This window comes from Lynx rufus, unplaced genomic scaffold (genome assembly GCF_022079265.1).
Source record: "Lynx rufus isolate CCGP_SWC_20201006 ecotype Redwood Valley unplaced genomic scaffold, mLynRuf1.p SCAF_34, whole genome shotgun sequence".
Taxonomy (NCBI): domain Eukaryota; kingdom Metazoa; phylum Chordata; class Mammalia; order Carnivora; family Felidae; genus Lynx; species Lynx rufus.
Genome location: NW_025814850.1, coordinates 4,079,303 through 4,106,459, shown reverse-complemented (window position 1 = coordinate 4,106,459; position 27,157 = coordinate 4,079,303). Strand labels below are relative to the sequence as shown.

General features: G+C 37.8%; 2 protein-coding genes across 5 annotated transcripts in view; both read left to right on the top strand.

The window, feature by feature from the left end:
• LOC124522056 (EF-hand calcium-binding domain-containing protein 13-like) overlaps positions 1–10,776 on the top strand; it is a 44,237-nt gene extending 33,461 nt beyond the window's left edge. For 2 of the 4 annotated variants that reach the window (XM_047093241.1, XM_047093243.1), the window contains exons 5-9: positions 4,123–4,237; positions 6,958–7,068; positions 7,449–7,490; positions 9,128–9,190; positions 9,825–10,775. In XM_047093241.1, the coding sequence (XP_046949197.1) occupies positions 4,123–4,237; positions 6,958–7,068; positions 7,449–7,490; positions 9,128–9,157 (298 nt within the window). In that variant the 3' untranslated portion in view covers positions 9,158–9,190; positions 9,825–10,775. Of the gene's footprint in view, positions 1–4,122; positions 4,238–6,957; positions 7,069–7,448; positions 7,491–9,127; positions 9,191–9,824 lie in introns of all 4 variants that reach the window. The other 2 variants (XM_047093240.1, XM_047093242.1) reach the window with 2 other exon arrangements.
• Positions 10,777–14,462: 3,686 nt separating this feature from the next.
• LOC124522069 (uncharacterized) overlaps positions 14,463–27,157 on the top strand; it is a 144,216-nt gene continuing 131,521 nt past the window's right edge. Inside the window, exons 1-4 of the mRNA XM_047093256.1 lie at positions 14,463–14,675; positions 15,310–15,411; positions 23,377–23,481; positions 26,625–26,678. Of these exons, the coding sequence (XP_046949212.1) occupies positions 14,537–14,675; positions 15,310–15,411; positions 23,377–23,481; positions 26,625–26,678 (400 nt within the window). The 5' untranslated portion in view covers positions 14,463–14,536. The remainder of the gene's footprint in view (positions 14,676–15,309; positions 15,412–23,376; positions 23,482–26,624; positions 26,679–27,157) is intronic.

The following is a 27,157-nucleotide window of genomic DNA, read 5'->3' as shown; positions in this document are numbered from 1 at the left end:
CATACATTGATGGGAGCACCTGGGTGGCTCAGTCAGTTAAGCGTCCAACTTCAGCTCAGTTCATGCTCTCACGGTTCATGAATTGGAGCTCCACATGGGGTTCTGTGCTGACAGCTCAGATTCAGATTCTGTGTCTCCCTCTCTCTCTCTGCCCCTCCCTCAATCATGCTCTCTCTCTCTCTCTCTCTCTCTCAAAAATAAACATTAAAAAAAACCACGTATTGAGGGGTGCCTGGGTGGCTCAGTTGGTTAAGTGACTGACGTTCGCTCAGGCTGTGATCCCATGGTTCATGGGTTTGAGCCCTGTGTTGCTCCCTGTGCTGACAGCTCAGAGCCTGGAGCCTGCTTTGGATTCAGTGTCTCCCTCTGTCTCTGCCCCTCCCCCTCTCACTCTCTGTGTCTGTCGCTCTCTCAAAAATAAACAAACATTAAAAAAATTAAAAAAACAAAAACCAAAAAATATTTATTGAAATTTATTTTGTCTAATATGAATATAGCTACATTTGCCCTCTTTTGGTTTCCATTTTCATGGAATATCTTTTTCCATCCCTTGACTTTCAGTCTATAAGTGTCCTTAAAGCTGCAGGGAGTCTCTAGGAGGCAGCAGATATTTCGTTCTTTTTTTTTTTTTTCTTTTAATCTATTCAGCCACTCTGTCTTTTGATTGGAGAATTTAGTCCATATACATTGAAGGTGATTATTGATAGGTATGGACTTACTATTGCCATTTTGTTGCTTGTTTTCTGGCTTGGTTGCTTGTTTTCTTTGTTCCTTTCTTCCTCTTACTGTCTCTCTTTGTGATTTGATGATTTTCTCTAGTGATATACTTAAAATTATGTTTTTTAACTTTTAAGTAATCTTTACAACCAATGTGGGGCTCAAACTTACAACCTCGAGATCAAGAGTCGCATGTTCCACTGACTGAGGCAGCCAGGTGCCCTTCTAGTGATATACTTTGATTCCTTTCTTTTTATCTTTTGTATATTTACTGTAGGTTTTTGCTTTGTGGTTACCATAAGGCTTATATAAAACATCTTATAAGCCTATTTTAAACTGGTAACAACCTAACTTCAAATGTATACAAAAGTTCAGCATTTTTACACCTCACTCTCATTTTGGTTTTGATGTCACCACTTATGTCCTTTTATATTTGTGTATCCATTAACAGATTATTGTTGTTATAGTTGTTTTTAATACATTTATCTTTTAACCTTTATGTGAGAGTTATATGTGATTTACCTTCCACCATTACAAGATTTCAGTATTCTGAATTTAACTATATGTTTACCTCTACCAGTGAGATTTACACTTTCATTTGTTTTCATGTTACTAATTAGCATCCTTTCATTTTAGCTTGAAGAACTCCCTTTAACATTTCTTTTTTCTTTTTTAGTGTTTATTTATTATTTTTGAGAGAGAGAGAGAGAGAGAAAGAGAGAGAGAGAGACAGTGTGAGCAAGGGAAGGGCAGAGAGAGAGGGAGTCACAGAATCTCAAACAGGCTCCAGGCTCTGAGCTTTGAGCACAGAGCCTGACATGGGGCTCGAACTCATGAGCTATGCGATCGTGACCTGAGCTGAAGGTGGACGTTCAACCGACTGAGCCACCCCGGCACCCCCACTTTAACATTTCTTATAAGGTCAGTCTATCTAGTGTGATGAACTCCTTTAGCCTTTTTTTTTTTTTTTTTTGTCTGGGAAACTATCTGTCTTTCGGTTCTGTAGGACAGCTTTGGGGGGGTGGAGTACTCTTGGTTGGCAGGTTTTTGTTTTTGGTATTTTTTGCCCCCAGGATTTTAAATATACCATACCACTGCCTTCTGACCTGCAAGGTTCCTGCTGACAAATCTGGTGATAATCTCATGGAGAATCCCACTATTCCTTTATGTTCAGTGACAAAAGGCAAAATAATTATTTCTAGAACATCACAATAAAACTTGTCACCTAGGAAGGAATGGGAGATGGTGGAAGTGTTCCTTTACATTCTTTCATTAGCACTGTATAAACTAGGTTACCGGGGAGACACAATGCCCTAGAAGAATAGGGTACAGAACAAATGTTTTCACTTATTCATTATTTATAGTAAGTCATCCCAATTCTGTAAAATGTTTGAGGCATCTCATAACATAAACACACTTATACTTTAGAAAAATAATAAAGGATTTGAAAAATCATGTAGTAATGTGGAAATCATAATTGTTCCAGAAATATGAAGATCTCAATGGAGATATATGGGGAGAGGATGGGTGATATAAAGTAGCAGTAGATTCTAGATTATGACTCACTTGTGTGTTATAAAATCAACTTAGGAGGTCACTAACCGGTATTTTGTTTAAAAAGAAATTCGAATAGTATTGAAGACACTAGAGTGTTTTTCACATAATAAGTATTACTTTGTGAAATTACTTCAGTTCTCTCTCTTTGTATATGTGTACTACATCTCAATAGAAATGTATTTTATACTCTGGGTCGTAATCAAAAGAGTTAAAGTCCTTCCCTTTGTGAGTGGAGGACTGCAGAGGAGACTAATAATAGGGCAGATTCAGGGGGGCTAAGAGCAAGGCAATGGCACTCTGAGGGCAGGAATTCATGGGATTGGACTTAAAGGGATAGAGAGTCAAAAGGGCAAGGTACCTGCTAAGGAAGGGCAGTGAGGTAGGTGCATGATAAAAATTACCTCTATATCACAATTTTGCTTGGGGCCAAATTCATCTGAAGATGTTACAGATTCAATCCATTCATTGTCCTTTGTATTACTTAAGTAGCCCTTGTATAGCAGGTTACTGTAAAAAGAAGGAGCCACTTCTGCTAAAGAGCTTTTAATTTTGCTTTTAGTTCCTTTATAAGGAAGAATAAGGTATTTCTTATAAAATGCTGAGTTATAGACCAATTGATGGGAGTTCTGAATAGGAACAAGCCTGTGGTTGTTTGCGTAGTGACTATCAAATTTATCTACACGTTAAAATCACCTGGCTGTCTTTTTTAAGTTTTAATTTGAATTCCAGTTAACATATAGTATAATATTGGTTTTAGGTATACAATTTAGTGGTTCAACACTTAATCTGTTGAAGTTAATCTGATCAAGTCTTTAAAATTCTACAACCATGGTGATATAATTAGCAAAATCCAGACTGTGGAAAATCTATAGGACAAATTGCCTGGCAATAGTGATAATGAGGATGATAAAAGACATGGAAAAAGAGCCTATAGATAAAAAAGAGATCTAAAAGACACATCAGTCAACAAACTGTAATGGTGACCTTACTGAATCCTGATGCAGAGTGTTAATAAATTTTGACATTTATGAAACAATTGGAAATTTGAACACTGACCATGTTTGATGATACTAAGAACTTATTGTTAACTTTTAGGGTGTCATAATTGTGTTTTAAATGTGTTTTTTTAAAAGAAAAAACACCTTGGGGCACCTGGGTGGCTTAGTCAGTTAAGCGTCTGACTTCTGCTCAGGTCATGATCTCGCAGTTTGTGAGTTCGAGCCCTGCGTTGGGAGCCTGGGGCCTGCTTCGGATTCTGTCTCTCTTTCTCTCTCTCTCTCTCTGCCCCTCCTCTGCTTGTGCGCTGCCTCTCTCAAAAATAAACATTAAATTTTTTTTTCAAAAAGAAAAGAAAAAACACCTTGTAGAAATTAATATTAAAATTTTCACTCATGAAATAATATGATGTTGGAATTTGCTTCAAAATAATAAGAAACGGGAGTAGGAATATAGCTGAAATAGGATTGCTTATCATTGAAGCTGGGTGATGGGTACATGGGAAGATTGTCACATTATTCTTTTTAACGTCTACTTATTTTTGAGAGACAGAGACAGAGCATGAGTGGGGGAGGGACAGAGAGAGAGGGAGACACAGAATCTGAAGCAGGCTCCAGACCCTGAGCTGTCAGCACAGAGTCCAGTGCGGGGCTCCAGCCCATGAACCATGAGATCATGATCTGAACCAAAGTCAGACACTTAACCGACTGAGCCACCCAGTCGCCCCAGTCATCACATTAGTCTGTCTACTTTTGTGTATGCTTGAAATTTTCTATAGATAAAAGATGAAAAAAAGAAAAAGTAAGAAAAAAAAGCAACTCAGGAATTATTCCAATTTTCTGTGCAATTTAGGTATGAAACATCAATATTCCTCTGTGGAGAAGAGAAATCCTCTGATTTTTCAGGAGAGAAAAAGTTCAGAAGAAAGAAAAGTTTACAAGTACAGTTGCATACTGAAAGAACTGAGGTGCATATGATCTGAAAATATTTTACTTTTGAGCGTTGTTTTTAGCTTTCAAACATTCCATCACATTTTAGTCCAAGTATGGAAATGTCACATCAATCAAAATCATTTTTTTTTTGAGAGAAGAGAGAGAGTGCGAGCAGGGGAAAGGGGCAGAGGGGCAGAGGAAAAGGGAGAGAGAGAATCCTAAGCAGGCTCCACACCCAGCATAGAGCCTGACATGGACTTGATCTCATGACCATGAGATCATGACCTTAACTGAAATTCGTGCAGACACTTAACCTACTGAGCCACCTAGGTACCCCTGAAATGTCACAATCTTAAATATTTCTTCTTCTTTCTCTTCCTTCCCCTGTTCCTCCTCTTTTTCTTCTTTTTCTTCCTCCTCCTCCTCGTCCTCCTCCTCCTTCTTCTTTTTTTTTTTTTTTTTTTACAAAAAATGTAACAAGGAACCCATTCAGAAGAATATGACATTTTCCCCTTCCTTCTGCATTAGATCTTTATTTTTATTACTATGCTCTCTGTTAACACTTCTGCTGTTGTAACAGTGACCCTGAGCATTCCTTGGCTGTGGCAACATAACTTTAATCTTGGCCCCCGTCTTGCTCTATATATGGTCTTCTCCCCTGTGTTTATATCTCAAGTCTCCTTCCATTTTTATAAACACTTCATTGTATATCTCATCTTGAGATCCTTAACTTTGTTCCCTCTCCACAGACCGTTTATCCAAATAAAGTCACATATACAGGTTCCAAGGATTAGGATATGGACATATCTTTTTGGGGCCACCATTCAGCCTGCTTCATTCACTATATGATGTACTTAGATATACTGTCTATCTCATCTGGGTAATTTCTCCCATCTGCTTTCTAGGTTATCTTTCTCCAGCTGAATCTAATCTCTAGTTTAAACTGTCTATTGAGAATTTAATTTCAGTGCCTATATTTTTTACCTCTAGAAACTTTATTTGGTTCTTCTTTTTTTTAATTAAAAAAAAATTTTTTTAACGTTTATTTATTTTTGAGACAGAGCAAGACAGAGCATGAACGGGGGAGGGTCAGAGAGAGAGGGAGGCACAGAATCTGAAACAGGATTAAGGCTCTGAGCTGTCAGCACAGGGCCCGATGCGGGGCTGGAACTCATGGACCGCGAGATCATGACCTGAGCCGAAGTCGGACGCTCAACCGACCGAGCCACCCAGGCGCCCCTGGTTCTTCTTTTTAAAAAGAATTTTTTTTAACATTTATTTATTTTTGAGAGACAGAGAGAGACAGAGCATGAGCAGGGGAGAGGCGGAGAGAGAGGGAGACACAGAATCTGAAGCAGGCTCCAGGCTCTGAGCTTTGAGCACAGAGCCTGACGCGGGGCTTGAACTCACAAACCGCCAGATCATGACCCGAGCCGAAGTCAGACGCTCAACCGACTGAGCCACCCTGGCACCCCCGTTTGGTTCTTCTTATAATCTGCCTTATGTCATGTTTTTTGGTCATGTTCTTTAGTTGTTTCAAGACTGATACCTGATAAAGATAATACAAAGTCCCTGGGGGATCTAAATCTTCTGTTTATTGCTTTGTCTGCTTCTCACTCATTAACTTAGGTCCTTGGGTGCTTTGTACTTTTTGTTTATTTTCTCATATATTGTTGATCTAAATCTGTGGGAATCTCACGTGAGTCTGGATCTAGAGTATTCTCCTCCAAGAGAATTTGAATTCTCTTCTGCACTGCGCTTCAGAGATGTGATGGACATGGGACAACTTTAAATGACTTTTTTGGTTTCTGTTCTCCTACCCCACATATTTAGTGTAGATTTGAGTTCTGTACTCATGTGTGGGTAGATCTATCACCATAACTAATCCAGAGGAGTACTCTTTCTTCTCTCTCTCTCTCTTTTTTTCCAGCCTGGAGCTGAGACAAAGACAGATTTTACTCTGCATACTTCTGTGCTTCAAAAGGGGCCTAGACTCCATGTAAACAAGGTTCTAGACTCCACGTAAAATTGAAGACACCTATTATTACAGTCCTCGTTTTCTAAAGTGATGCTTTTCTGTCTACCCAGCTACTTGCCACTTTTGAATCATGCTTATGCATACATGTTAAGTGGATAATTTTCTCAATCATGAGGATGATTTAAAGCATAAGTACCTGTGTTATTTGAAGAACTGTGTTGATTCTCCACATTATTTTGCTCATATAGTCAAAGCCCATATATGTAGCCTGGAATCTGGTGCTCTTCTCTTCACTATACCATAGATTTGCCCTGCTTTGTGAAATCCACTATTTTAAATTGACACGACATTAATTAGATGATTTAGTTGCATACTTAGAAAAACATGACTCTGCAAAAAAAATTCCATAGTTTATTTAAAATTTTAGTGTAGGGGCGCCTGGGTGGCGCAGTCGGTTAAGCGTCCGACTTCAGCCAGGTCACGATCTCGCGGTCCGTGAGTTCGAGCCCCGCGTCGGGCTCTGGGCTGATGGCTCAGAGCCTGGAGCCTGTTTCCGATTCTGTGTCTCCCTCTCTCTCTGCCCCTCCCCCGTTCATGCTCTGTCTCTCTCTGTCCCAAAAATAAATAAACGTTGAAAAAAAAAAAATTTAAAAATTTAAATGTCCTTAGCCTCTTTTTTTTATGATGAAATTGATACCACCATACATTAGGAATTTATATTATATTTTGATTTTTATTTTAATATCCTCGTATCTTTCTCTTTTGTTGGGTTGCAAGATGATGACCATGACCTTGACTCTATTCTTGAAAACATGGCAATCAAACTTACAGCTGAGGAACTTAATGATGTACCAGTTGCTTCAGATGCTTCAGATGTACCAGTTGATGGTGAGTGATTTAGATATCATTATGCCTTCATGAAAATTTGGGTTTTGCAGCTGACATTTTTTATAGGACTTATGTAGCTGAAATAAGAATTATTTTTTCTCTCAATATATTAATCTAAAGTTGATACTTATTCGTTTATTTAACAAATATTTACTGAGCACTATATATCATGTATTCTGCTCAGTGCCAGAAATACAATGACCACGAAATACAGACATAGTCCTTGACCCAAGGAACTTAATGTCTAGTGTATCACAATTCTTAGTATTCTAGTAGAGGCTGAGAATGTTGCGGGGGCCTCAGTCAGGTTAGTAGTTTTCACAGGAACAAGGGCTTTGGTTTCAGCCAATATGAATGACATTTTTGCTACTTCTATATAGGCATGGGTCATCATATCCTTGGACCAGACTTCACGATTCAAGGTCAGTATTGTATGTATTAAATAAAATATTAGGATTGAAGTGTGATGTATCACAAAGTAATCCCCACTTTAAATAAACCAAAAAAGAATATATTTAGCTGAGCACAATCCACTGAGGTCAAGCAATATCACCTAGAAACATTTTACTGAATACTGCCTCTTACCTGAAAAAATATTTTTTTCACATGATTCATATACTATTTAGTTATGTCTTTGCCATGGGTTTTATACCCTTCTGATAGGGTGAGTTTTTTTTCCCCAAAAGATATTTTTATTGAATCATTCCTTAATTTTCAAATACTACTGTGTACCAATGAAAAACATGTAGTTAGTTTTTTATTTGCTTCTTTTCTTTATGCTTTTAAGTTTCCCTGGGACATCTGGAAAAAATAATTAAGTGGGACTATCAACAATTGCCAGAGGTTATTTTTAGCTTCAGAAACTCACTTGGGGATGTCAGATAAAAGGCAGAATAGGAACCACCGAAAAACTCTCTCCTCCATAAGAGCAATGAGCAAACGGGCAAAAATTGTCAAAATTAACATTTTCAGAACTGGAAATTAACCAAAGGTTTGCTGCAATCTGGGAGGATTTAAGAGAAAAAAGACTGAATCTCAGTAAGAATAGTGAGCTTTGTGATATTTTAATTTGCCCTATTCCCATCCTCTGTCTTACAGCTCCGTAATAGCCTTGAAAAATAACATTTTCTATTTGCAGTGAAAACTAGTAGCCTGGAAACCACTGGAGGGAGCAGAGGGGAACTGGAGCTCCTTCAAAGCCTTATTGCCTAAGAACTGTCATTATTTGGTCCGTTTGGTGGTTCCTTGGAGTGAGGCTTTATATCTGTCTCCCTTTATGTATGAATTAATAAATGAATAATTCATGAGTATGGAAAGATGAATCAAGAGATAAACTGAAAAGAGCAGAAAAGAATAAGAAAAAATAATAATTATTTGGAGTCATAAAGAACTAATAGCAATTACTGCAGTGGTGGAGTAATAATTAGTCAGCAGCCATACTGAAATGGACGCAGTGATTAGAAAGAAGAGGAGAAAGTATGTTAGTAAAAGACAAGAGATGAGAATTATGGCCTTTACTTCTTTTACTCTTGGTACCTGCATGAGTCTTGTCCCTGCCAGAACAAAGATGAACACAGAGAGCATCAACTGTCCTGTAGAGTTTATGAACTAGTGTGGCATCATAAAATGTTTTTCCTAGACTCCGAGTCCATTTTGCAAATACAAATTGAACCTCAGAAAGCCTGAAATTAAAAATTAAAAATAGGGGCGCCTGGGTGGCGCAGTCGGTTAAGCGTCCGACTTCAGCCAGGTCACGATCTCCCGGTCCGTGAGTTCGAGCCCCGCGTCGGGCTCTGGGCTGATGGCTCAGAGCCTGGAGCCTGTTTCCGATTCTGTGTCTCCCTCTCTCTCTGCCCCTCCCCCGTTCGTGCTCTGTCTCTCTCTGTCCCAAAAAAAATAAATAAACGTTGAAAAAAAAAAATTAAAAATGGACTCAAATAAAATAGTGGAAATACTGGACTCTGCCTTAAGCTTTTTTACAGTATGGGTACTTTATGTTTTCATTCTAAAGCTCTATCATTTTCTGGATCCCAACTAAGTCTTTTTTTTTTTTTAACAGCTAATGGGAACTTTGATGTTGGTATCTTAATGGATGGAATGGATGGAATAAAAGCCAAAACAGGTAATAGAATAACAACTAAGAGTAAGATGCTACTAGAAATCTAAGAACCAAATTCCTTCCACTAAATTACAATATAATGCTCTTTCCACATCATGATTGCATGGACTTTTAAAATCTGTCTTACACATCTTATAAAAATGTTTATGTATAAATGCCTACAGTTAGATAATAGATTATCAGAACTTTTAGCAATAAAACTTCAGTGCTCTTTGTTGTTTCCCAAGTCATTATCTGAAATCTCTGCCAATAATTAGCATACCTTCTTTTATGGCGGAAAGCTAAATTCCAGTTTAACACAGTAAAAAGTGAAGGAAAGTTTTGGTAAAGTTAGAGGCGATCTCAAAGCAATAAAAGTGCTGAGAAAACTATTTAGATCAGCAATCTGTATCATTCTAATGTACTGCAAAGTTTATACTCATAATCGCATGCTCTGTTGCCCTGCCTATCATTCAGAGATTATACTAGAAATAACGAGAAACCTCCTCTGTAGGCCCAAAGGCCTATTTTTTAGGCTGGGTCTCTTTTCATTCAGCAGTTAGCTGTAATGCTACAAAGGCAATTTTTTTTTTTAATTGTGTGGAATCACGACATCATTCACAATAATACCAGAAGTCTCCCTTCTTTTGCTTTGAAGGAGAGGTTGAGGTCAATGACATGAAAAAAGTTCCAGGAAACATGGGGATAGAACTCAAAGATAAGAAACAGGGAGAGTTGGTGAACAATCTGCCAGTCGATGGTGAGAATTTCTCTAACAATTCTATTTCATATCTAAGTGAAAAAGATTGTCCAAAAAAATCTTTTACAAGGTAATGACTGTTTTCTCTTATGAAGAAATACCAACGGTGTCGTCTCATTCTTAGTTGGGAACGAGGTGGCTTTAGTCAGAAATCCTGCGACCATGGTTGAGAAATCCTGGCTATTATTCTTGAATACACTGTGAGTCTGAAATTTTAAAATGAGAAGAGGAAAAGGAAGGCATTGAAAAGTATGAAATGGAAACAAATGAGAAATTACAAAGAATAAATGGATGGGAGGGGTTCTGCCTGTTAGAGGGCCAGCAATAACTGCCTTAGGTGCCAGTGAATGAAGAGTGGCCTTATTTTCTCCATTTCATATATTTTTAAAAATTATTGAGAGTATATTTGTACTGTATGGAAAGGTAAAGTCTGACTTTGTGAAATGATGGCTTCTCTGTTGCTTAATAACGAATTTTGGTGAGATTCTGATTTGTATGCTTCTTAAAGCTGATACATCTATCAGGATAGGCTGATGGTTGGCACAGAGGCCTTTTTCATTAATTTATTCTAAATCAAAGGATAACTGACATATAACATTAGTTTCGTGTGTACAACATAGTGATTCAACAATTACACACATTATGAAACACCATGGTAAGTGTAGTTGCCTTCTGTTGTCGTAGTTATTACATTATCGACTCTGTTCCCTATGCTATACTTTTCATCCCTCTGACTTATTTTCTTTATAACTAGAAGTTTGCACCTCTTAATCTTCTATTTCACCTAATCCCCCACCCACCTCTACTTTGGCAACCACCCGTTCTCTCTATTTATGAGTCTGTTGTTTGTTTGTTATACTTTTTAGATTCCACAAGTAAGCAAAATCATATGATATTTGTATTTCTCTGTCTCACTTACTTCATTTATCATAATAGCCTCCAGGTCCATCCATGTTGTCATTAATGGCAAGATTTCACTCTTTTTTTACGGCCGAGTAGTATTCCATTATGTGTATGTGTACCACATCTTCTTTATCCATTCATCGGTTAATGGACACCTAGGTTGCTTCCCCATCTTGGCTATTGTAAGTAATGCTGCAGCAAACAAAATGGCATAGTATCTTGCCAAATTAGCATTTCCATTTTTTTCTTGTAAATACCCAGAAGTGGAATTACTAGACCATATGGTACTTCTATTTTTAGTTTTTGGAGGAACATCCCAACTATTTTCCAGAGTGGCTGCACCAATTTACATTCCCACCAATAGTGCACAAGGGCTCCCTTTTCTCCTCACCTTCACCAGGACTTATTATTTATCTTTTTGATCCTACCCATTCTGATTGGTGTGAAGTGATATCTCATTGGGTTTTGATTTGCATTTTCCTGATGATTAGTGATGCTGAGCATCTTTTCATGTGTCTGTGGGCCATCTACATGTCTTCTTTGGAAAAGTCTATTCATGTGCTCTGCCCATTTTTAAATTGGATTATTTGTCATTTTTCGGTGTTCAGTCGTATGAGTTCTTTGCATATTTTGGATTTTAACCCCTTACTGGATATATCATTTGCAAACATCTTCTCCCATTCAGTAGTTGCCTTTTTGTTTTGTTGATGGAAGATGAAAATATACATAAGATGTTAAATTTTGATACTTGCCACTTTTCAGATATTTTGATAGCATGTTTATGCTTCTTTTAATCCGCCCATACTGTTGCAGACAATGTATGTTCTATCCTGGGGGATAGAGTTCCATAATTTATTGAAAAGTTTACAATTTGTGGCAAAGAAGAAAATAAGTCTAGTTTGAAAAGTGATTAGTAAACAAAAAGATTAGTGATGGTTAAAGAAATTTACTCAGAAAAAGAAATTTTTCTCTGGGTATCATCAACAAAAAAATCATGCTTATTGGATGGAAGGATGAAATTTGTTATCCCCACTAGTGTATTTCACTGAGTAGCTCACCGATTACCTTTAAAGCTTTCTGCTCTATGGACTGACCAAAGGAAGATATTTTATTCTATTATTGAACATATTTTAAATATTTGAACAATGTAGTTAGCTATGTTTTTTGTGCTAGAACTTGTAACTATATATTATCCACAAATTAATAGTTTTGGTCACATTTAAGAGTGACTACATTTTGGTGTTATTTCTTTCAGTTTCCTAGGGGTGAGGATGATTGATATCAACAATCATGTTGATATAACAACAATCACTGTTCTGGAAAACATGAGGTTGAATCTTACAGAAAAGGAACCTAAAAATATGAGACAGAATCTACAAATTAATGCTGAGCATTTAATATAGCATTGAACCACTTGGGAAATCTTGGGCTTATGAAGTGATGGAAAGACTCTCGAAAGCCACTAATTTGGCACTAAGAAGACATTTTAAAAACTCACAGAACACATCTCTAAATAGAAATGAATGCTATCCTAAAAACTTATATTAAGTTTATTATATCAACAACTTCTTTCACTGTGAATCATAAGTAATGCTGAGGTTTCCACAGGCCACAAAAGGCCAGAGAAGAGTCAGAGGGATAGGGAGCATGGAAGTAAGATGAAAAAGAATCTTAAATTGGAAAATCAAATCTAGGTCTATACCGCAGACATTGAAGTGAAGTACTGGCAATTGTTCAGTGGAAGTGACCTGGGAGTTCAGGAAAATGAGAATGGCTCCTGTTCTTGTCTGTAGCAATGAGATCTGTGGTCTAATAGCCGTAAGGCGCTAAAATATACCTTAGGCACCTTTTGCTGTCTCAAGTTGTCCAAGATAAGGTGAAAGGCGACAGGTTCTAGTTTTACCCATCCTATTAAATTTTTCCAGATAATTAGAAAAGTCAAATGAGTCTTGGTACTCCTATTTAAAATGTTAAATGATAATATGAAGACATGAATTACACTTTCTCTCTTTTTTCATATCATTAGCACGGGCTAATTAAGTTAATAATACACAGAAACGAATGCATTTTTAATATTGTGGAAACATTCCATTTTTCTTATTTCCCATCCCTATTGCTTTCCTAAGGTGGGAAGGTTAATGTGGGTAATTTGGACAGCATTCTGGGGGAAATGAGGATTAAGCTCCCAGAAAAGGAACAGAAAAAGCTGACGGAAAACCTGCTACTTAATGGTGAGGATTTTAGAAATAACTGTGTCTTTGAAGGGAGTTAGCGCTTGTGAACATGCATACCAGAGTTTCTAAAGCACTCAGAAGATACTTGCAGATCTTAAGGAGGGATTAATTCCTAATGTAAAAGTCCTATTTCTTCATTTTTATAAACTCCAGGGAGCAGAATGAAGTTCTGTTTGTAGTTCATTGTTTCATTTAACACTCTCTGAAAAAACTTCCTTTCCCCCATCATCCCTATATCCTCAAAATATTCAGATTTGTATCTTCAGATCAATTTTCTCACTCAAATATTGTGTGTTATAAGTTTTATAGGACTTTTCTTTCTTTTTAAAGTTTAGTTTTGAGAGACAGAGACAGAGAGAGTGGGGGAGGGTCAGAGAGCGAGGAGAGAGAGAGAATCCCAAGCAGGCTCTGCATTGTCAGCACAGAGCCCAACGCGGGACTGAATTCCACGAACCATGAGATCATGACCTGAGCTGAGATCAAGAGTCAGACACTTAACCAACTGAGCCACCCAGGTGCTCCGCTCAAGGAACCTTGTAACCTATTGCAGTCTGTTCAAGTCTCAGTGACATGGTAGAAAGATGGTTTCATAGACAATGCAGAGATAGAGACCGAAACTTCTCTTATTTTCTTCCAATTTCTTCTTTGTCGTCTCCCCATTCTACCCCCATGTCCTTCTAGTCTGAGTCACCGAATGTCCCTTTTTGGGTTATAATTTACTTTATTGGGACTAATTACAATTTCATTATAGTTAGTAGCTTTATCAAAGGACTCTGTGAATACCCAGAACACCCCAAAACGAAACCCTATATCCTTTAGCTATCACCCTTTTATTCTCTCCCCACCACCCTACAAGCCCTAGGCAACTTACTAATCTATTTTCTGTCCCTATAGATTTACCTATTCTGGACATTTCATATAAGCGGGATAGTATGTAGTCTTTATGATTAGCTTCTTTCACTTAGTATGATGGTTTCAGGTTCATCTATATTGTAGCATGTATCAATATTCCATTCTTCCTTTTTTCCAATTTATGGTGGTAAAATGCACATAACATAAAGTTTACTACCTTAACCATTTTTAAGTGTCCAGTTCAGTGTTATTAAGCACCTTCACATTTTTTGTGCAATGACTACCACCATCCGTCTCCAGAATTCTTTTCATTTTGTAAAATTAAAACTCTGTATCCATTAGGGGCGCCTGGGTGGCTCAGTCGGTTAAGCGGCGGACTTTGGCTCAGGTCATGATCTAGCGGTCCGTGAGTTCGAGCCCCGCGTCGGGCTTTGTGCTGACAGCTCAGAGCCTGGAGCCTGTTTCAGATTCTGTGTCTCCCTCTCTCTCTGCCCCTCCCCCGTTCGTGCTCTGTCTCTCTCTGTCCCAAAAAAAATAAATAAACGTTGAAAAAAAAAAATTAAAAATGGACTCAAATAAAATAGTGGAAATACTGGACTCTGCCTTAAGCTTTTTTACAGTATGGGTACTTTATGTTTTCATTCTAAAGCTCTATCATTTTCTGGATCCCAACTAAGTCTTTTTTTTTTTTTAACAGCTAATGGGAACTTTGATGTTGGTATCTTAATGGATGGAATGGATGGAATAAAAGCCAAAACAGGTAATAGAATAACAACTAAGAGTAAGATGCTACTAGAAATCTAAGAACCAAATTCTTTCCACTAAATTACAATATAATGCTCTTTCCACATCATGATTGCATGGACTTTTAAAATCTGTCTTACACATCTTATAAAAATGTTTATGTATAAATGCCTACAGTTAGATAATAGATTATCAGAACTTTTAGCAATAAAACTTCAGTGCTCTTTGTTGTTTCCCAAGTCATTATCTGAAATCTCTGCCAATAATTAGCATACCTTCTTTTATGGCGGAAAGCTAACTTCCAGTTTAACACAGTAAAAAGTGAAGGAAAGTTTTGGTAAAGTTAGAGGCGATCTCAAAGCAATAAAAGTGCTGAGAAAACTATTTAGATCAGCAATCTGTATCATTCTAATGTACTGCAAAGTTTATACTCATAATCGCATGCTCTGTTGCCCTGCCTATCATTCAGAGATTATACTAGAAATAACGAGAAACCTCCTCTGTAGGCCCAAAGGCCTATTTTTTAGGCTGGGTCTCTTTTCATTCAGCAGTTAGCTGTAATGCTACAAAGGCAATTTTTTTTTTTAATTGTGTGGAATCACGACATCATTCACAATAATACCAGAAGTCTCCCTTCTTTTGCTTTGAAGGAGAGGTTGAGGTCAATGACATGAAAAAAGTTCCAGGAAACATGGGGATAGAACTCAAAGATAAGAAACAGGGAGAGTTGGTGAACAATCTGCCAGTCGATGGTGAGAATTTCTCTAACAATTCTATTTCATATCTAAGTGAAAAAGATTGTCCAAAAAAATCTTTTACAAGGTAATGACTGTTTTCTCTTATGAAGAAATACCAACGGTGTCGTCTCATTCTTAGTTGGGAACGAGGTGGCTTTAGTCAGAAATCCTGCGACCATGGTTGAGAAATCCTGGCTATTATTCTTGAATACACTGTGAGTCTGAAATTTTAAAATGAGAAGAGGAAAAGGAAGGCATTGAAAAGTATGAAATGGAAACAAATGAGAAATTACAAAGAATAAATGGATGGGAGGGGTTCTGCCTGTTAGAGGGCCAGCAATAACTGCCTTAGGTGCCAGTGAATGAAGAGTGGCCTTATTTTCTCCATTTCATATATTTTTAGAAATTATTGAGAGTATATTTGTACTGTATGGAAAGGTAAAGTCTGACTTTGTGAAATGATGGCTTCTCTGTTGCTTAATAACGAATTTTGGTGAGATTCTGATTTGTATGCTTCTTAAAGCTGATACATCTATCAGGATAGGCTGATGGTTGGCACAGAGGCCTTTTTCATTAATTTATTCTAAATCAAAGGATAACTGACATATAACATTAGTTTCGTGTGTACAACATAGTGATTCAACAATTACACACATTATGAAACACCATGGTAAGTGTAGTTGCCTTCTGTTGTCGTAGTTATTACATTATCGACTCTGTTCCCTATGCTATACTTTTCATCCCTCTGACTTATTTTCTTTATAACTAGAAGTTTGCACCTCTTAATCTTCTATTTCACCTAATCCCCCACCCACCTCTACTTTGGCAACCACCCGTTCTCTCTATTTATGAGTCTGTTGTTTGTTTGTTATACTTTTTAGATTCCACAAGTAAGCAAAATCATATGATATTTGTATTTCTCTGTCTCACTTACTTCATTTATCATAATAGCCTCCAGGTCCATCCATGTTGTCATTAATGGCAAGATTTCACTCTTTTTTTACGGCCGAGTAGTATTCCATTATGTGTATGTGTACCACATCTTCTTTATCCATTCATCGGTTAATGGACACCTAGGTTGCTTCCCCATCTTGGCTATTGTAAGTAATGCTGCAGCAAACAAAATGGCATAGTATCTTGCCAAATTAGCATTTCCATTTTTTTCTTGTAAATACCCAGAAGTGGAATTACTAGACCATATGGTACTTCTATTTTTAGTTTTTGGAGGAACATCCCAACTATTTTCCAGAGTGGCTGCACCAATTTACATTCCCACCAATAGTGCACAAGGGCTCCCTTTTCTCCTCACCTTCACCAGGACTTATTATTTATCTTTTTGATCCTACCCATTCTGATTGGTGTGAAGTGATATCTCATTGGGTTTTGATTTGCATTTTCCTGATGATTAGTGATGCTGAGCATCTTTTCATGTGTCTGTGGGCCATCTACATGTCTTCTTTGGAAAAGTCTATTCATGTGCTCTGCCCATTTTTAAATTGGATTATTTGTCATTTTTCGGTGTTCAGTCGTATGAGTTCTTTGCATATTTTGGATTTTAACCCCTTACTGGATATATCATTTGCAAACATCTTCTCCCATTCAGTAGTTGCCTTTTTGTTTTGTTGATGGAAGATGAAAATATACATAAGATGTTAAATTTTGATACTTGCCACTTTTCAGATATTTTGATAGCATGTTTATGCTTCTTTTAATCCGCCCATACTGTTGCAGACAATGTATGTTCTATCCTGGGGGATAGAGTTCCATAATTTATTGAAAAGTTTACAATTTGTGGCAAAGAAGAAAATAAGTCTAGTTTGAAAAGTGATTAGTAAACAAAAAGATTAGTGATGGTTAAAGAAATTTACTCAGAAAAAGAAATTTTTCTCTGGGTATCATCAACAAAAAAATCATGCTTATTGGATGGAAGGATGAAATTTGTTATCCCCACTAGTGTATTTCACTGAGTAGCTCACCGATTACCTTTAAAGCTTTCTGCTCTATGGACTGACCAAAGGAAGATATTTTATTCTATTATTGAACATATTTTAAATATTTGAACAATGTAGTTAGCTATGTTTTTTGTGCTAGAACTTGTAACTATATATTATCCACAAATTAATAGTTTTGGTCACATTTAAGAGTGACTACATTTTGGTGTTATTTCTTTCAGTTTCCTAGGGGTGAGGATGATTGATATCAACAATCATGTTGATATAACAACAATCACTGTTCTGGAAAACATGAGGTTGAATCTTACAGAAAAGGAACCTAAAAATATGAGACAGAATCTACAAATTAATGCTGAGCATTTAATATAGCATTGAACCACTTGGGAAATCTTGGGCTTATGAAGTGATGGAAAGACTCTCGAAAGCCACTAATTTGGCACTAAGAAGACATTTTAAAAACTCACAGAACACATCTCTAAATAGAAATGAATGCTATCCTAAAAACTTATATTAAGTTTATTATATCAACAACTTCTTTCACTGTGAATCATAAGTAATGCTGAGGTTTCCACAGGCCACAAAAGGCCAGAGAAGAGTCAGAGGGATAGGGAGCATGGAAGTAAGATGAAAAAGAATCTTAAATTGGAAAATCAAATCTAGGTCTATACCGCAGACATTGAAGTGAAGTACTGGCAATTGTTCAGTGGAAGTGACCTGGGAGTTCAGGAAAATGAGAATGGCTCCTGTTCTTGTCTGTAGCAATGAGATCTGTGGTCTAATAGCCGTAAGGCGCTAAAATATACCTTAGGCACCTTTTGCTGTCTCAAGTTGTCCAAGATAAGGTGAAAGGCGACAGGTTCTAGTTTTACCCATCCTATTAAATTTTTCCAGATAATTAGAAAAGTCAAATGAGTCTTGGTACTCCTATTTAAAATGTTAAATGATAATATGAAGACATGAATTACACTTTCTCTCTTTTTTCATATCATTAGCACGGGCTAATTAAGTTAATAATACACAGAAACGAATGCATTTTTAATATTGTGGAAACATTCCATTTTTCTTATTTCCCATCCCTATTGCTTTCCTAAGGTGGGAAGGTTAATGTGGGTAATTTGGACAGCATTCTGGGGGAAATGAGGATTAAGCTCCCAGAAAAGGAACAGAAAAAGCTGACGGAAAACCTGCTACTTAATGGTGAGGATTTTAGAAATAACTGTGTCTTTGAAGGGAGTTAGCGCTTGTGAACATGCATACCAGAGTTTCTAAAGCACTCAGAAGATACTTGCAGATCTTAAGGAGGGATTAATTCCTAATGTAAAAGTCCTATTTCTTCATTTTTATAAACTCCAGGGAGCAGAATGAAGTTCTGTTTGTAGTTCATTGTTTCATTTAACACTCTCTGAAAAAACTTCCTTTCCCCCATCATCCCTATATCCTCAAAATATTCAGATTTGTATCTTCAGATCAATTTTCTCACTCAAATATTGTGTGTTATAAGTTTTATAGGACTTTTCTTTCTTTTTAAAGTTTAGTTTTGAGAGACAGAGACAGAGAGAGTGGGGGAGGGTCAGAGAGCGAGGAGAGAGAGAGAATCCCAAGCAGGCTCTGCATTGTCAGCACAGAGCCCAACGCGGGACTGAATTCCACGAACCATGAGATCATGACCTGAGCTGAGATCAAGAGTCAGACACTTAACCAACTGAGCCACCCAGGTGCTCCGCTCAAGGAACCTTGTAACCTATTGCAGTCTGTTCAAGTCTCAGTGACATGGTAGAAAGATGGTTTCATAGACAATGCAGAGATCGAGACCGAAACTTCTCTTATTTTCTTCCAATTTCTTCTTTGTCGTCTCCCCATTCTACCCCCATGTCCTTCTAGTCTGAGGCACCGAATGTCCCTTTTTGGGTTATAATTTACTTTATTGGGACTAATTACAATTTCATTATAGTTAGTAGCTTTATCAAAGGACTCTGTGAATACCCAGAACACCCCAAAACGAAACCCTATATCCTTTAGCTATCACCCTTTTATTCTCTCCCCACCACCCTACAAGCCCTAGGCAACTTACTAATCTATTTTCTGTCCCTATAGATTTACCTATTCTGGACATTTCATATAAGCGGGATAGTATGTAGTCTTTATGATTAGCTTCTTTCACTTAGTATGATGGTTTCAGGTTCATCTATATTGTAGCATGTATCAATATTCCATTCTTCCTTTTTTCCAATTTATGGTGGTAAAATGCACATAACATAAAGTTTACTACCTTAACCATTTTTAAGTGTCCAGTTCAGTGTTATTAAGCACCTTCACATTTTTTGTGCAATGACTACCACCATCCGTCTCCAGAATTCTTTTCATTTTGTAAAATTAAAACTCTGTATCCATTAGGGGCGCCTGAGTGGCTCAGTCGGTTAAGCGGCGGACTTTGGCTCAGGTCATGATCTCGCGGTCCGTGAGTTCGAGCCCCGCGTCGGGCTTTGTGCTGACAGCTCAGAGCCTGGAGCCTGTTTCAGATTCTGTGTCTCCCTCTCTCTCTGCCCCTCCCCTGTTCATGCTTTGTCTCTCTCTGTCTCAAAAATAAATAACCGTTAAAAAAACAAAAAAAACCTCTGTATCCATTAAACAAACACTTCCCATTCTCCCCTCCCACGAGCCCCTGACAACCACCATTCTACTTTCTGTCTGTATGGTTTTGACTAATCTAAATACCTTATATAAGTGGAATCATGCAGTATCTATTTTCGTGACTAGTTTATTTTACTTACCCTAATGTCCTCATGTTTCATCCAGGTTGTAACATATGTCAAAATTTCCTTCCTTCTTAAGACTGAATAATATTCTACTATATGTATATATATTCATTCATCCATCAGTGGATACTTGAGTTGCTTCCACATTTTAGTGATTGTGAATATGTTCTGTGAACATGGGTATACAATTTCATTCCTTTTTGTTGCCTAATAACACATTCTGTTGTATGTGTATATGTTGTGTTTATTCACTCATCCTTTGATGGGCATCTGGGTTCTTTCTGCCTTTTGGCTGTAATGAGCATTTCCAAATGTATACAAAGTAGGAAGAATAATATAATGAATGATAAAGAATAAAGAATAATAGAATGAACCTAGATTCAACAGTTATGAAGATTCATCTCACTTGCTTCTTATTTATTTATTTTTAAATTTTAACGTTTATTCATTTTTGAGAGACAGACAGAGACAGAGCATGAACGGGGAAGAAACAGAGAGAAGGAGACACAGAATCCAAAGTAGGCTCCAGGCTCTGAGCTGTCAGCACAGAGCCTGACGCGGGGCTCGAATTCACAAACCGCGAGATCCTGACCTGAGCCGAAGTCCAATGCTCAACCGACTGAGCCACCCAGGCGCCCCTCTTACTTATTTCAAAGCAAATTTTCATTTAGTCCTTATATACTTCAGTATACATCTTCTTAAAAGTATGGATTTTTTGGGCCCCTGGGTGGCGCAGTCGGTTAAGCGTCCGACTTCAGCTCAGGTCACGATCTCGCGGTCCCTGAGTTCGAGCCCCGTGTCAGGCTCTGGGCTGATGGCTCAGAACCTGGAGCCTGTTTCCGATTCTGTGTCTCCCCCTCTCTCTGCCCCTCCCCCGTTCATGCTCTGTCTCTCTCTGTCCCAAAAATAAATAAACGTTAAAAAAAAATTTTTAAAAAAAAGTATGGATTTTTTTACATGACTGCAATACCATTATACAGTTTATTTTTAAATTTCCCTTCTTTAAAATATTTTTTACAGTGAGCTTATTCAAATAAAAAACCCAACAAGCTTTACACACTGCATCTATTATGACACTTAAATCTCACGTACTCTACAGCTATTCCTCTACCTTCTTTGTCTTTTCTTTTTAGGCACTGATTTTTTTTTAAGAAACTGGGTTGCCGATTGTCTTGTAGCATTTCTATACACTAAAAAAAGAAAAATTTCCCATATACTAAATTTACCCGTTTTTGTCTGTTTTCTCATCTCTCGTTTCTCTGTTGTCCGTATTCCTCATAAACCAGGAATCAGCTCTGATGGCTTAATTATTTTCATCTTCAACATTTTTTGACAACAATACTTCATAAGTAATACTGTTTATTTCACATTGCATTCCATCGGGAGATACAGATCTAGTTTATCTTTTTGAAAACGGCTCTACAGTTGTCCCAGATCATTTATTTAAAAGTCTGTCACCACATCCTTGAATTTGAGATGCCATCCTAACTATATACTTGATTTCCATGTGCACTTGTCTATTTTGAGAATTTACATTCTGTTCTATTGGTCTGCTTATTCATGCTCTAAACTGTGTTGAGTATAACAGCTTTATAATCTTTTGATATGAGTAGACCTAACCCCTCACTCCTCAGCCCTTGTACGCACACACACACGCACACACACACGCTCCCTTGTCCACCACGCCCAGTTCTGGCTGTTCTTTATAGAAACATCTTTTTTGTGTGACTTTTAGTAGGAGTGTATTTGTCTTGTTTTTTTTTTCTTTCATTTTCCATTTGCTGTGTAACATATTTCCTGGTGAGAAGATTGATTTCTTAGGGTTTGAAAACCACTTATATTATGAGAGGACTTATCACATGTACGTGTTTACTGTTGTGCCAAGTTTAAATCCCAACATAATGAAGAAATATGAAAGCATATCATGCACCCTTATTTCTTGTTTTCTGTGGTATAGAAATACTGACTACCCTTTCAACTTTAACATCGAAATCTTCCACATTCAATACAGATCCGCGTTATTGTGAGTCAAGATTTAACCACGTGGTGATGTACCCACTTGGCTGTAGCTCCAGCCTCCGTGGGTGCAGACAATGCCATATGCACGGTGTGCACCAGTAAGAGTGCCCCATAGACACCGTGAGCTGCCCACTAGGAAGCTCGGGAAAGACACACCACTGCTACTTGGCACTAAACCAAGGATTGTCCCAAAGGACTTTCCCGCAGCCCTAGATTCACTAGTGGGTAGAGGATGAGTTCCATGTGGTTCAAGGTCCCCTTCATGTTCCCATACAGCTGTCTTGTTTCCTTCCTCCCTCCTTCCTCCTCTTTCCCCCTTCTTTTCATTTCTAAGCATTTTTTTCTCTTTTTCGGCTATCCTGGGTCATTTTGTACTGTTTCCTATCTCCTGCAGATGCAGATACTTTTAGCTTGTTTTCCATTGCTTTACACATAGGAAGCATAATAGTTTTGTAATTTGTGCCTGATAACTTCTAAATCTAAAGTTTTTATGAGCATGTTGCTGCTGCCTGTTATTTCTGCTTATTCTCTCTCAGGTAACTTGTTTCGCTCTGTGTTTGATTCTTTGGAGTGGGAGCTATTTTCCTTGGAAAATTATAGAAAGAAACCTTTGAGGGTAAGGATGGAAGCATGTTCCTAAGGAATACTTGCCTTTGCTTCTGCTGGGCACTTGGACAGAATCACCCACACTCCATGAGGTCATCAACATGACAGTTCAAATCCAGATGGAGCAAGTATCCTTAGAACAGAAACAGTACCAGGGCTCTGCTTACCTCCCTAGGTTCCTACTTTTGATGAGACTTTGCACTAGTAACGTACTCTCTTATCAGCTCTTCAGTACTTTTGAGGAGATGCTTTTTACATTTTATCCAAGATTTCAGTTTCCAGAGGAAGGTTGGTCTGAATAACATCATCCTCCACATAAATGGAAACAGAACTTGATGATCGATTTTTGTCAGGAGTTGAGGCATCTAATCTGGGAGTTCAGGAAAAAAAAAAAAACAACAAACCCTCATTGTCAGCCACAGTTTGATTTTACCATTTGCTGTGAAAGATTTGAAAATTGCTCATTCACCTGGAAGATTTGTATTCGAATTCTAACATCCTTATTGACCCCCTTGATATATGTGAATAGACTATATTAAATCTTGTTTTCCTCATGAGACTGATAATCATTAATGCACTATGAGTAATGCGAGTGGTCACATTTTGGAATCCGTGAGTTTTCCCCGTATTCTTTACTTTTTCACAAGGAGAGATTGTTGATGTCGATACAATGGATTCTCCTTTGCCACCTATGGGGATGAACCTTTCAGAAGAGGAAATTAATGATCTGACACGTGATCTACCAGCCGACGGTGAGTATTTAAGATATGTTTGAATCGGTTAATCTGAGCTTCTATAAAAGAATCTCTGAAAACTCTACTTTGGCATTAAGAAGACGGAAAACATGAAAGATGACTCAGACTGGAAGTAAACATGTTTTGCCCCTTGACATTTTCAGTAACTTCATTTCCACTTGGAGTATGGCCAAGGCCAAGGCCACTATTAGAACTGAACAAAATTAGAGAGAGACACTGCTGTGGAGGGAAGGGAGTGGGGTGCATTAAATAGAAGAAACTTTAACACAGAAAAATTTTTTTAAAATTATAGAGAAAAGAGAGCAGAGCCCAAAGTGGGAAAGTATTTTTAATTTCTTTTAAGTAAGCTCTAGGCCCAGTGTAGAGCTGAGTTCACAACCTGAGATCAAGAGTTGCATGCTTTACCACCTGAGCCAGCCAGGTACCCCTAAGTGGGAGGTTATTAAAATAGCATTTCTGTCTTTGCCTCACCATTTTCAAGGACATGTAGAAAGGCAGAATAGGGGCGTTTGGGTGATTCAGTCTGTTGAGCGTCCAACTCTTGATTTCGGCCCAGGTCATGGTCCCAGGGATGTGGGATCGAGCCCTGCATCCAACTCTGTGCAGAGTGTGGCCTGCTTTGGACTGTCTGTCTCTCTCTGTCTCTCTTTCTCTCTCTCTCTCTCTCTCTGTCTCTCTCGTACACACGCGCGCTCACTCTCTCTCTCAAAAGAAAAAAAAAAGCGTGATAAAAGAGGAATATGAAGTGTAGGACCTATTTCCTGCACCAAAGGAATAGGACCAAGTTTTCCAGATACCCTTGAGGGGAAAAGGAACAGTAACCACTCAGGCCTGAATGTGTGGAATACCTGAATGCTCAGCGGCCCCACCTATGCCTCTGCTTACATCCCCTCATTCTGAGCTGGATTCCATGGTCCAAGGACTGACTGTTCCCAAAGCTCTAATCTCCCTTGATGGGCTAGAGACAAAGTCTAAAGTTTAGTACATTCTGAATTGGGGCTAAAAGAATTCTCAAGCTAAATAAGCAAATGTTAAATATCAGCCTGAGAACGTTATAGTAGCGCTAAGAAGTATCTGTCTGGAACATGCCTTAACTATCATATAACCTTAGATGAATCAATGCTTGCTCATCTTATTAAGGTGCATTTATTCACGTCATTGTGTAAGATAAGCAGTGTACCCTTAAAACTATTTTTGTTAATTCATTTAATTTATTCTCTAATTTTTACCACTGGTAGTGTACTAGGAGGACCATGCAAGTGGTCTTCACTGTCTTGTTTTCTTTGCTTGCAATGGTGTATCCGTGAATGAGACTAGATATGGACCAATCAGCTTTCGTAATAGAAAACTATTTTTTGTCTATTTGAGATTATGGTGGAATTTTTTTTCATATTGCTAAAAAGCAGAATTATGGGTGGAAATCTAGCTATTATTTGAAACTATCCTCTGGTATTGCCAATGATTTCTGTTCCTTATTTTAAAATAATAATTTCAGATCAACCAACATAATGAAAATCATTGTGAGATTAAAAAGTACACATGAAATAAAATGGACATGTGGAATGATTAATCCTTTTTTCTTTAAATCAGAGTTAGAATTTTTTTTAAGTTAATTTATTTATTTTGAAAGACACGAAGAGCGCGTAAGCGGGGGCTGGGACAAAGAGGGGGGTGGACAGAGGATCCAAAGTGGGCTCTGTGCTGACAGCAGCAAGCTTGATGCAGGCTTGAACTCATGAACCGTGAGATTACGACCTGAACTGAAGTCGGATGCTTAACCGACCGAGCCACCCGGGCACCCCCAGAGTTAAAATCTTTAAGTTATTGCTTATTGGTGATCTGCTCATCTGAAGAGTTACCATCAGTATTGAGCTTAAAAAGAAGTTTTGTGAAAGATTAAGGCTCAAGCATAGAGCCCCAATTATATCATTTGGGACAGAAAGACCCCATTTAGGGCAAAGCTTTTCTCATACTGTGTCTGTCAGGACGGAGATATGAATTTACTGGAGAGGGCAAGATTCAGTTGAAATGGGACCCGAGTTAAATAGCGAATTTTACACCAAATAGGTGTTATCATCTTTGTTTCTGAGAATTTCCAGTGGCCCCGTAAAACTGACACATATCTTCATGCTTTCCTGACCTCACTAATTGGTTTTACTACAGAAATAACTTTTGGAATGTTCTGCCTCAAAAGATCCAGAAGAAAAACAAGGAAGATTCTCGTTTAGCCTAGATTTAGCAACCAATGAATAAATGTATATTTATCCTGCTCACTGTTCTAATACTTGTTATTGTGTACATGTAAGTGTCACACAGCTTCTGCTAAGAGTCACTGCGTACTTCTAATACTTCAGTAAATATTTTTGAGTTATCCAGGACCTTCATTTGTAAATTTTCCATGGTATAGGGGTTTTTAGATACTGTATACTGTAATTTATTACTTACAATCTAAAATCAGGAATTTGTCAACTAACTTACCAACAGTGACAGTTTTTTAGGTCGTTTTTCTTTCTTGGCCAAATATAGATCTCAAAAATCATCTATTCGTGAGATATTTCTGTTCTTTAACATATTAATGTCTTTTTAAATATTAATTTGTATGAAATTCAATTTGTCTACTATGTCTACTATGAAAACTATGCAAATCATTAGAGTTGGGAAGTTAAGCTCAAAATGAATATTGCCCTCAAGCAAATCGTACATCATGCAAATCAAGAGTAAACTGGTCTGCCTGGGTCAGTGAACATGAAAGGAAATAGTAATCAGAATCTCAGTAAAGAAAGAGATCATTTCAAAAGTCCCGTTAAAACAGTGGTGAATAAGATCCCAGTTTTAAATTTTGTTTTCCCTGGCGTGGCCCAAATCCTCTTTGGTTTTCCAAAGTGTAAAGCTAAAAATAAAGTCTGATGAAAAGAGGTGACTTTTGAATCTCACACCTTTAGCGTTTTGCCATAAGACAATGGATGAAAGCAGTTGTTAAAGCAGGCACCTTTAGAACAAGTAGAGTGATTCTTTTCCATGTCCTTTTGTGCTCCTTGGGGTAGGTGGGGGATAAAAAGTAGCCAATGAATGCCACTGTGCTTCCTGTTTTGCGTTTCTCAGTGAATGCCACTGTGTATTTGATTTACATTTTCTTCCAGTTCATGGGAAGGTTGAAATGAGAACGCATATGGATGGAATGAAACCTTTTACAGGTAAGTAAGAGACTGTCACTTTTGTCCTGGAAAATATTTTGCTCACAGGGATGGATGATCAAAAACAGTTTGGGGAAGGGGGTCAAAATGCCACAGAGCTCTCTTACTATAAGTCACCTTTTTCTCAATTCTGCTTTCACTTGGTTGATGTACCAACCTTTGACTATTTTCCAGAGTTCTAAGGAAGTTGATTCTGATAGTTCTTTCTCACTCATTGTGTTTCGGTGGAAGGATAGTTTCATGAAGCAACCCACTCACTGCTCAGCTGTTTTTGCCAATGTCGCTCAATCTTTCAATAAGAAATTACTTTTAAGTAGATCTAGAGGATACAATGTTAAGTGAAATAAATCAGCCAGAAAAAGACAAATACCGTTTGATTTCACGCGTGTGGAATTTAAGAAACAAACGAATGGGGCGCCGGGGTGGCTCAGTCAATTAAGCATCCGACTTCGACTCAGGTCACGATCTCATGGTTCATG